Genomic DNA, 11,453 nt, shown 5'->3' with positions numbered 1-11,453 from the left:
AAAAAAAAAACACAAAAGGTGTCAGCACAGAAAACCAGAGACAGACAAACATGCTCACGGTTGTTTGCCAAACTTTTATTATTTTTTAAATTATGCATTCGTTGTAGAAAAATCAGAAAATACAGATAAGCAATACAACAAAATTTAATTAGCCATAATCTTGCCACCTGGAGACAGACACTACCAGATTTTTCCACACATATAAACTTGATTTTTTCAAAGTGCATGCATGCTGTACAAATTATTTTGCAATTTGCTTTTCTCACTCAACAATATGTTGTGAACATCTTTCCATATCAATAAATATTTATCTACATCATCATTTTAACAGCTGCATGGTTTCCCGCTGTATGCATTCATTTAACCAAGCCCTATCTCTGGACAGTATGATCTCTGTTCCTCTTTTTTTGTTCTAAACCACTCTCTGCTTCACATCTGCCCTAGGCAGACACAGCCAAGAGAGACAGGAAAACCCTCAGCCTTCGCAGCCTCTTTCCCTCCTCCTAGCCTGGCTCAGTCCCCATCTTATGGGGCCTTCTCTCCTGCTTCCCCAAGCAGAAGACCCCAACATCCAAAGCCTAAGGATAAATCTTAGGCTGCTTACATGGAAGGATGCTGCTGGCACAGAGTGAGGTGACCAGACACCCCTTACAGATGTCTAAAGCCAAGCCATGCCTTGCTTCAAGCCAACTTGGGGACAAGATGACCTCTTTATGTCCCTCCCTTGCATCAGAATCTGACAGATAACCTTCTGCCTACAGAGCAAAGCCCAAATGCCTCTGTTGAGGACAGATCAAGCCTGCATCCGGCCTCAACTGCCACATGAGGTGCCTGGTGTTTGTCAAATCCACCAGCCTCTGCTGCCTACTGGCTCCACTTGTGCCACTGCCCCTTGCCTGTGCCTAGCACAGCATAGTGGTCACCAAACTGAGTGGGACAAAGAGAGGATGAGTCTCTCTGACTGACCCTGGTGACCACCCGGTCTGTCCATCCATACCCCATGCCTGAGGATGGGAACTGAGCCCAGTGGCCACTAGATGGCAGTGCTCAGCTGCCCAGGTTCCAGTGGCCACCAAGCCACAGCGGCTCAGGGGAAGGGAGACCGCAGATTTCACTGAGGTAGGGTAAGTGGGTTCTCTAGAACTCGGGTTTGTATCACCCAGAGGCATTGCCCCTTTATTCTCTAGATTTCTCTCTGATTGCTATGCAGTTCCCTCCAGGAGAGGGCGCAAAGCCTTGGCCACAAGTAGTTGTGAAGTCTTGAATAACTTCAGGAACCTTCCCTGAATCTCCATTTCCATTTCTATAAAAATGAGGACTCACCATACCTACTCCCAAGCAAGGTAGTTGTGAGGATAATATCAAAAGCTGAACACAGCAGCTTCTTGACAAATCACAGCACACCTACCAGGTGCCTTACTTGTCTACATATTAGCACATCTGTGATGGGGGTAGCTGAGAGGGATGGGAGCTGGGTCTTCTGTGGGGGGGAGCTGTCATGTCTTACTGACTCCACCGGGAGTAGGTGGGGACCCCTCCTCAAGGCCAGTTACTTGGACAGGACAAAAGGGCTGCAGCTAGTGAAGGAAGGGTGGGAGTCAGCACCATTTACCCCTAGATCAGCTATCCCAAGGATATGTGCAAATTATCTTTGCCCTGGAGTCTCATTTGAGTAAAAGCTGTTTCCCAACCTGCTTGTTTGTTTCCCTAACCCCATGGGCTCTGTTTCCTCTATCCTTGCCCTTCCCCACCCCCAGGCTTAAGCCCATGGTCTATGCAGGGTGAGAAGCTCTTGAGGAGTCCATGCCTCCTGTGGGTATAGGTCTCAGCTAAGGCTTCCTGAGGAGAGGACCACGATGAAGGCATTCTGATATTAGGACCTATGTCTTCCCCTAAGTGGGGTCTAAGGACAGGGCTGCTCCCCAAGACTCACCCACAGGACAGGAGCCATCCCTTCCCCCTGGATGGGAGCTCCCTAATGTGAGAATCCACAGTTAGCTGTCAGATGGATATTCCTGGAGGGCAGGGGCTGTCTCCCTATTCACTTGGACAGGGCGCCTCAGGGATGGGACCATTCCTTCCCATCCTTAGCCTGTGTCCAGCCAGGCTGTGCTGGTTGAGGACTGACTTCTGTGGCTGTGGTATGATTCCTGGTTGCACTTCAAGATCCTTCCCCTTGCCTGGACCCTCTCACTTGCTGTTGGTGGCATCAGCTCACTCCCCTTCATAGTTCCCAGGGGGCTGGTTTCTGCCTTGGGGTTAACAAACTCCCTTTCTCCCTCACTTCTCCCTAGCCCAGGCAGGCACTCCAGTCCACCCCCTCCCCACACCTTCTATTCTCTAACCCTGAGATCAGCTTTTTAATTGCTTCCCCAGATCTGCACTGCTTCCTGCTCCTCTCCATCTCCTTGCCTGATTGGATCCCTCCAGAGGTTGGAGGGTGAAAGGCAGGCAAGGTGGGGACCATATGTGGCCCAGGTGGGAGAAGAGGGCTGGTGGCTGGGCTATTTCCCATCCAGCAGTCCTCCCACAGACAGGATGAGAATGGGGGCACAGGGGACTGCAGGTGAGCTGGGGGAACCCTTGGAGTGAGCTAGAAAATATATCCAGTTTCCAGAAACTTGGGTGACTCTCCTTTACCTACAACCTTCATCTCAAGTCCTCCTGGATCCCTCTTTACAAAAGAACCATAGAGGAAGGGAAGAAAACCAGGACCCCCCCCTACAACATAACCAAAGGGACATTCCTGGGGAAATAGTAAATGCCAAGGAGGCTCTCTAGGTGGTAATGAAGTCTGCTGGGGGGCTGTGCTGATGGCTAGGGGTACAAGGGGCCCCAAAGAGAAGATCCAGTGCCTTATCCTTGGCAGGTACCAACATTGATGGAGGTTTTGGCTTACACTGAAGTGAGAGGGACAGGAGCCATCCTGCATGCAGGGACCATGTCCTGTTCTCTTGTGTTTTCAGCCATGGTACTGACCCTGGTTCTGTGAACTGGGCAGGAATTTGTACCCCTGGGTGGGGGTCCAGGCATGAGCCATGGGGACTAAAGCAAGCAAGAAAGTGGGTGCACAGGGTTTGGGAAGACAAGACTTCTGAAGTGAAGTGAGGGGTTCTGCCCAGGCCTTCAAGGTGGAAGAGGCAGGGCAAGGCAGTGAGAAGGAGTATTAATTAGACCAGGCTGGGCCTGCGGTGGATGGGGCAGCAGCCATCGATTGCCATGTCTTGTGGCTGACTCTCTTCATGTAAGAACAATCCAATCTCAGAGTCTTACCCCCACCCACAGAGGTCAGCTGGGAGCTGGCTGTCAGCTCGCTGCCCCCCTGAGCCTTGAGAGCTCCCTGCAGAGCTTGGAGCAGCCAGGCTGCCTGTCGGTGTGGGACACCACAAAGCGAACACTCTCAGCCTGACCTCCTGTGATTGAGGGCAGGAGCCACACGTGCTTAACTCCATTGACACAGAGTCTTTGTGCATTTAATGGGTCACCCGAGAGCACATTTCATACCACAGAGCCACAAATGTTTGCTGAGGAAGTGGCTGGCCGCAGAACATCCTTGTCAAGAGTGACCTCTTCCACTTGCAAGCTGCCCCGGGTCCAAGCAAGTTCTACCTCATGCAGTGGACCCTATCGTGTGAAGGTTGCCCTCCTGGCTCTAGTTACCAGCTGGCTTGCCCTGTGCCAGCTGCCTCTGTACTTGCAGGGGTGACAGTGATGATCAAATGAGATAATATATGTGAGGGCCCCAGGAAATGGGGGAGCTTATTCAATTTGAATCCAACCAACATTCAGCAAGGCCTCCTGAGGTCAAGGCACCCTGCCAGGCCGCTGGGGGCTATAGATGACACTGCTTCTGTAGAAATCATGGTACACAGGCAGGGGAAACTCATTAGGACTAATTGGAGAGGAGGGAACCCCAGGCACAGGAAAAGAAATGGTATCTGTTCACTTCCAAAAGGAAGCAGTTTGGTGTAATGCAAAGAACCAGACCCTAGATCCTGAACACTTGTGGTCTAACTCTGGGTAAGTTTCCCCATCTATTTCCTGATTACCTACCTCATGAAGTCACAAAGCTTTGTGAAGAGGCCTGGCAGCCAGTAGGAACTTGTGGAGGGGCTCACTGGGTCAAGGGGGAGGAGGCTGCTCCCCCCAAACAGCTAGGACTCATTTCAAATTTGCACTGTTATTTATACATTACTTGCAATGTGCTAAATACCTTTAACATGTTTGTTTTCAGAATCAGGTTAAACACAGACTACTGTAATTTTGTTTACATTATTAATTTGTTCAACCACCCATGTCTTCATGGGGAGAACAGAGGTAAATGTGTGTTGAACTGTCAAACTGTCATACAGTTCAAATGAGTGGAGATGAAAGTCACAATCTAGGTGGTGGGGGTGAGGGCAGGGGCAGACTGCATGGCTCACACTGATGTGGGCTTAGCTTAGATCCTCATCTAAGACCTGGGGACCACTGAAAATGCTCTCCCTGATAAGACTCCTAGCAACCTATCCACAAGGCTGCAGAAGGACAGAATAGACCTGCAGACCCGTAATTGCTTCTAAACTTGTTGAGGAACAGAGACTCTTAGGGGTAGATGGAGCTGTAGAGTTAAATCAGGGCTTAGCTTCAGGCACAGGGCTGCTGGGCGAGGCACAGTGGGAATTACTTTATATACTTTATATACTCAAGTTTCTCAAGTGTTTTTTTTGTTGTTGTTGTTGTTGTTGTTGCAGTTTTTGGCCAGGGCAGGCTTGAACCCGCCACTTCCAGTACATGGGGCTGGCGCCCTACTCCTTGAGCTATAGGTGCCACTGGCTTCTCGTTTTGGGGTTGTTTTTTTTTGAGACAAAGTCTTATTATGTTACCCTCAGTAGAGTGCTGTGGTGTCATAGCTTACAGCAATCTCAGACTCTTGGGCTCAAGTGATTCTCTTGCCTCAACCTCCCAAATAGCTGGGACTACAGGCGCCCGCCCACGCCTGGCTATTTTTAGAGATGAAGTGTCCCTCTGGTTCAGGCTGGTCTCAAACCTATGAGCTCAGGCAATCCACCAGTCTCAGCCTCCCAGAGTGCTAGGATTATAGGTGTGAGCCAACACACCTGGCCTCAAGTTTTTTTTTGTTTCTTTTTTGAGACAGAGTAGAGTGGGTAGAGTGTCATAGCATTATAGCTCACAGTAACCTCAAACTCTTGCCTCAGCCTCCCAAGTAGCTGGCACTATAGGCACCCACCAAATGCCTGGCTACTTTGTTTTTCTATTTTTAGTAGAGACGGGGGTGTCATTCTTACTCAGGCTAGTCTTGAACTCCTGAGCTCAGGCAATCCACCCTCCTCAGCTTCCCAGAGTGCTGGGATTACAGGTGTGAGCTACCAGGCCCAGCCATTTCTTGAGGTCTTAAAGAGAGGCAAGGTGAGAAAGAGAAGGTGTTGCTGTCCTACCTAGGTGTACAGAGAGACACTCACCAAGGATGGAGATGGTTTATTATTATTACAAAAAATATATCTACATCATATGTGTATTTATATATATGCATATGTGCAGAAATAAAGGATCAGAGGTTATAAAGCTTAAGTATTACTACATTTATATCTAGGTAGTAACATTGGGCTGGATAGCCCTTTCCTTTTTATATTTCCTTTTACACTGAATATGCATCCTGTCCCCAACAGGGTAAAAGCACTAAGGGGTCTTCATTTGGAAATCAAGGCATCATCCCCAGGACTGCAGCCAGAGACTGGGCGGTGGGGGGAGATGCCTTTCTGGGAGAAACCCAGAAGAATGAAGCTAGGACTCCCCCAATCCCATCCTTCTCCTCCTCCACTGCCTGGGGGCCATCACTGTGCAGGGCTCTGTGTTAGACATGGGCCAGGAAGACAGTCCAAAAGAGCCCCCTGCATGCTTAGAGGGCATCATAGATGAGGGGGAGACATGATAGCACCCTTTAAAATAGCAACATGTTAACACTCACAAATGAAAATGTACCTGCTGAGAAGCTGAGCGCGATAAGAGATTAATAAAGAGTGAGTAGCGGAATGAATGGTTGGAGGAGGGGTGTTAATAAAGGAAAGATGTGTGGGTGTTAACTGCTCAGAGGTAAAGGCGGCAGGTCAGGGCTCCCTGTGTAGGTGGCTCCAGGGACCAAGTGGGGGTGGTTTGCCTACAAGGGCTGGTGGGTCAGGACACATTGGTGGTCACACACCCTGGTGGTCAGGACACCTACAGTGCTCTCCCAACCCCAGTGGGTTCCTTCCTGCTCCTCCTGTCCCCAGGGTGGAGGGGACTTGCTGGCAGCTCTATAGGCCAGGTGGATGGGGGAGCTGCAAGGAGGAAGAAGGAAAGTGAGGCACTGTCTCATTGTCCCCCTTATCCCAGCCTACCACCCACCTATCTCATCAGTGTCCCCAAGATGCTTAGCAGCATCTCAGGCCCTTCTTTCATCCAGGTCTCAGGCCACTCTATCCTTTCCTACTTCTTGTCTTCATCTGCTACCAAGGCCTAGGCCATCCCTGTCCCTAGTTCCAGTCACCTGGGATTGTGAGGGGGTCAGCTGGCCTCTTCAAGGTGCTGCTGGGGAGGCGGGCAATGCGGCTGTGGCCCCGGGAGACTGAGGAACTGAGGGAGGAACGGGAAGGAAGGTAGGAGGTTAGCTCTGGGATATGGGGGTATGTGCTGGGGATGGGAGTAGGTGCTAGACACAGCCTTGAAAGCAGGGGTGGGTGAACACCAGCAAGAGCTTCCCCAATCTGAGGGCAGGACAGACTGGCAGGAGAAGAGGCTTGTGGGATTTGGGACATGGTAGAGGAGGAGTGGTGATGGGGTAGGCAGTCCTATCACAGGACCAACCAATCAATCCTGAACATATCCCTTGAGGACAGGGGGCCTATGGCCCCCTTCAGTTCTAGGCTGATCCCAGAATAACAAGGGCCAAGGAAACTTCAGTCAGAAAACCAGTTGCTGGCCCTGCTCACAGACCTCAGCTGCTGCTCCGGGGGGGGCCTAGAGGCACACTGGGGGCATACAGCTGGCCCAGATGTCCACTGCCTTGGTGAGAGTTCTTTCTCTGGATACCTCCCAAACCTCACCTCACAATACGCCTCTTCTTATAGGCTGAAGTTCCAGGGACGGAAGATGTTGGCTTGGGGCCCTTCATGGTGAACAGCACCGGTCCACTGGGGAGAGAGGAAGGGGAAGGGAGGCAGATCAGCAGGGAACCAGAAATGGTGCCAGCTACTGCCTCCCTCCAACCCCTAATGGGAGGAAGAGGGAGGTGGCTGGATGAGATGACCTCTGAGGTTTCCTCCTACTACAAGATGGACTCCTTTCCCTGCCTCACTTGGCCCAGGCTGACAGCTGAGTGACAGGCCTGCTCTGGGAGGACATCCAGATGTCAGTTTCTGGCGCGTCCAGGGAACCAGAGTTCAAACAATTTCACCCTTCCACCTGCCCAGCTCTGAGCTTGTTACTGAGAACTGGTTTGTGGGCTATGGCAGGGGCGGGGGATGCAGGTGGGCAGCTGCTGGCCTCTATCTCACAAATCCAGGTCATTCTACCACTCGTTCTTGGCCTTGAACTGTCCTGAGCTGGCTGCTGTTCCCCTACCCTGCTATGTGGGTGGAAGGTGAGGGTGAGAGCTTCATCTTCTCACTGGGAAAAACTGAATAAAGTTTTCTGAGGACCCCCTCTCCTATTCCAAATGCTGGGCTGGAGAGCAAAACCTGGGGATGGGAGTGGCAGGAATAGATATTTCCCAAGGAAACACTGAACTCAGGGCCAGAGGGCCCATGCAAGGCAGAGGAGCAGATGGCACTGGGCTCCCCTCACCCAATCCTGCTCCCTGCTGACTCTTCCCAAGCTGGGGTCCCATTAGCTACCCATGAGTGTGCTGCAAGCCATCACAGAGCTAGTGGCTTTGCAGTATGGACTGACAAGGCACAGGCCCCCAAGACAGCCCTTCCTCCCTAGCAACTGTATATCCTGCTTCCTTGGGCCCAAGGAGGGAAGCTGATCATGACCAAAGGGAAACAGCAAATATCCAGTTTCAGGAGTCAGGTTTTTCTCCACTCTCCTTGGAAGCATCACTGTCCCTTGCTGGCCACTGATCCCCTGCTGGGAGGGTTAGGAATGAGGCTAAAAAGAAGACCCACCTGGGCATGAAGGGCTGGTCCAGCCTGTTCAGCTCCTGGGGTACTGTCTCCCATCCAATGCCTTCAAGGAAACTGAGCTTTGAGGGGGTCTCCTCAGAGAGATCAAAGGTGGCATTGAGATTGCCAGTGGGCAGAGCCAAAGGGGTGGAACAGTTCTGCATGACAGATTGGCCCAGGGGCACCCGGCTTTTGATGACTGTGGCTGGGCATACATGAGAGGAATGGCAAGGGGAGGAGGCCCTTCCACTTTTGGGGGTGCTGGGCCCAAATGAAGGCTGGGCCTCAGGCAGGGACCCTCTCTTTAGGCAAGGCAGGAAGGACTGGCGCTGGCACTTGGTTCTCTGCTTTGGGGCTGGGGGACTGTCTGGCTCCAGGGGACTGGGTCTCCTCCTCCTCTTCTTCTCTGTGGGACATTGGGATGTCTGGGCTGGGGTGCACTCAGGCCCAGGTAGGATCCCCAGAGTGTGCATGGGGCCATTCAGTCGCCTTGCCATGGTCCGGGTCACGGGGCCAGAGTACCTTGGAGACTCTGAGTAAAGAGAAGGAAGCATTGAGGTAGATCAGGGACTGGCCAGAATGACGCAAAGTTTGTAGAACTTGAGCCACTAATTCTTTGGGTGTCTGGGGGCTTCTCTGTGTACAGAAGCCCACAGTCCCAAGAGTCTAGCTTCCTAACATAGTGAAACAAGCAACTCTGCCCCAGTCAGGCCTTGGAGACAGCATCAATAGACAGGTAGAACAGGGTGCGACTCACTTGACTCTGAATGCAGCTCCTGAGCAAAACGTGTCCCTCCTGTCAGCCCAGGAGGCCTGGAGGTCTCTGCCCCAGGCTCAATTTTTTCCTGTTGCACCAGTTGCCGCAGGGTCTCAAACTCTGTGATCATGTCGGGTGTCAGGAGGTTGGCTGCTTGGAGCAGGGTATACTGCTGCTGGGCTAGGCGCAGCACCTTCAGAGCCAACCTAGAACAGAGGGAAGGGGACCCCTCACTCAGACATAGCCTAACCTGGATCTATGGTGCTGTATGTCTGTCCCCACCACTCCAGATGTGGTTGAGGAACACAATTGGGTGGTGTCCTGGCTTCCTCCTGTCTTGTCCCAGACTGGCTGGCCAGCCTCGCCACCCTCCCAGCTCCCACTCTGCCCTACCCTTGCTGAAGACCAAGGCTGGCCAAGATGGCCACAGGTAATGGTAGGAGGTGTCAGCATTATACATGCCCCATGACATTGACCTGGGAAGTAGGGAAAGGGCACTAAGTGGCCTTGGCCTTGGAAAAGCTGAGTTTCTGCTTAGCTCTGCCACTTACTTGTGCTGTGATCATAATTTACACTACAGGCAATGCAAAGTAGCAGTTAAGAACCCAGCTCAAGCTGGGTGCAGAGGCTCACGCTGGGTTCAGTGGCTCATGCCTGTAATCTGAGCACTCTGGGAGGGTGAGGTGTGAGGATCACTGAAGCTCAGGAGTTTGAAACCAGCATAAGAAAGAGCAAGACCTTATCTCTACTAAAAATAGAAAAATTAGTCCAACATCATGGTGGGCACTTATAGTGCCAGGTACTTGGGAGGCCGAGGGAGGAGGATCACTTGAACCCAGGAATTTGAGGTTGCTGTGAGCTAGGGCTGATGCCATAGCACTCTAGCCTGGGCAATAGAGTGAGACTTGCTCAAATCAGACTGTGAGCTTCCTGCTCAAATCCTGGCTCCAGCATCTCTCTGCTATGTGATCTTGGATGCATTGGTTAACCTCAGTCTCACTCTTTAAAACATATCTCTGTTGGAAAGATTAAACAAGTTATTTTACATACAAAATGTTTAAAGGGGCTTGGTGCCTATGGCTCAAGTGACTAAGATGCCAGCCACATACACCTAAGGTGGAGGGTTCGAATCCAGCCTGGACCCGCCAAACAACAATCACGGCTGCAACCAAAAACTAGCCAGGCGTTGTGGTGGGCGCCTGTGGTCCTAGCTACTTGGGAGGCTGAGGCAAGAGACTCACTTGAGCCCAGGAGTTGGAAGTTGCTGTGAGCTGTGATGCCACAGCACTCTACCCAGGGGGACAGCTTGAGGCTGTCTCAAAAAAAAAAAAATGTTTAAAGGATACTTGGCATATTGTAAGCACGATAAGTTCGGCTAGCTATTGTTGGGTTTTTTTGTAGAGACAGAGTCTTATTTTGTCACCCTCGGTAGAGTGCTGTGGTATCACACAGCTCACAGCAAACTCCAACTCCTGGGCTTAGGCTATTCTCCTGCCTCAGACTCCTGAGTAACTGGGACTACAAGCACCCATCACAATGCCTGGCTATTTTTTTGTTGCAGTTTGGCCGGGACCAGGTTTGAAACGGCCACCCTCGGTATATGAGGCTGGTGCCCTACCCACTGAGCCACAGGTGCCGCCCTTGGCTAGCTACCGTTTTCTGCAAAATAATACCATCCACCTTGTTAGGATAAGAGGGAATCAAATAAGATAGGCTATGTTCATCTTGGTCCTGACAAGATCCTCAAAAATGCATCCAGTCTGTGCTTTCTATTTAATGGCTGGGATCCTGGAAAAGTATTTGTGAATCAACGCATATTTCACATGCACTGGGGGGCTATTTAAAGGAAATTATGGGGGTAATATGATTACCAATGCTGTAAATTTAGATTCTAATAAAGCAAATTTTTTTTCTGTAAGGCACACACCTATGATAAAAGAACAAACACAATTATCTCGGTAGGGATTATTCATGGAAAATGATTTAGCCTCAGGTAGCTCTACCTGCCTGGCCATCTCTGAACCCCCTCCACTGCCCTCAGTCAGTGTGTGCTCCGGGAACACAAACTCATTTTATAAAGCAGCCTCAAGGCCTTTTTGAAAGAAGACAGGATATAAATTAAAAAAGACACAGCAGACTCATTCTATATCTGCCTGAGACATGCATTATAAGGAAGATTAGACTATGGAGAAGAGTTGAGAGTTCGGGGGAAATGCATTGTCTCCATCCTTCTGGCCCTGTGACCCTGAGTGGAGGTCTCAGTACTCCCTCTGACATCTCATGTGTCAGATGGACACTTGGTTTCAATCAGGGGTTTTCAAATTAGGTTTCAAAAATCCATGAGACAGAGCAACCCTGTTTTGTCTGTTCTACACATTAGACTTCAAGCATGGGATTTCATGGACTTTGCAGTTAAAAAACATTCTGAAAAACCACTGAACTGGCTCGGTGCCTGTGGCTCAACCGGCTAGGGCGCCAGCCACATACACCTGAGGTGGCGGGTTCGAGCCCCAGCCCGGACCCGCCAAACAACAATGACGGCTGCAACCAAAAAA

The 11,453-nt window shown here is 50.9% G+C and overlaps 1 protein-coding gene across 1 annotated transcript in view; it reads right to left on the bottom strand.

Annotated features, from left to right (window-relative positions):
- Positions 1 to 6,512: 6,512 nt before the first annotated feature.
- KIF18B (kinesin family member 18B) overlaps positions 6,513 to 11,453 on the bottom strand; it is an 11,843-nt gene continuing 6,902 nt past the window's right edge. The window contains exons 11-14 of the mRNA XM_012802876.2: positions 8,899 to 9,104; positions 8,145 to 8,673; positions 7,083 to 7,169; positions 6,513 to 6,612 (exon numbers count right to left, since the gene is read on the bottom strand). Coding sequence (XP_012658330.1) covers positions 6,513 to 6,612; positions 7,083 to 7,169; positions 8,145 to 8,673; positions 8,899 to 9,104 — 922 coding nt within the window. The remainder of the gene's footprint in view (positions 6,613 to 7,082; positions 7,170 to 8,144; positions 8,674 to 8,898; positions 9,105 to 11,453) is intronic.

This window comes from Otolemur garnettii, unplaced genomic scaffold, assembly GCF_000181295.1.
Source record: "Otolemur garnettii isolate 467f Iridium unplaced genomic scaffold, OtoGar3 scaffold00018, whole genome shotgun sequence".
Lineage (NCBI taxonomy): Eukaryota > Metazoa > Chordata > Mammalia > Primates > Galagidae > Otolemur > Otolemur garnettii.
The sequence above is the reverse complement of the archived record's forward strand: the minus strand, read 5'-3'. Positions and strand labels throughout refer to the sequence as shown.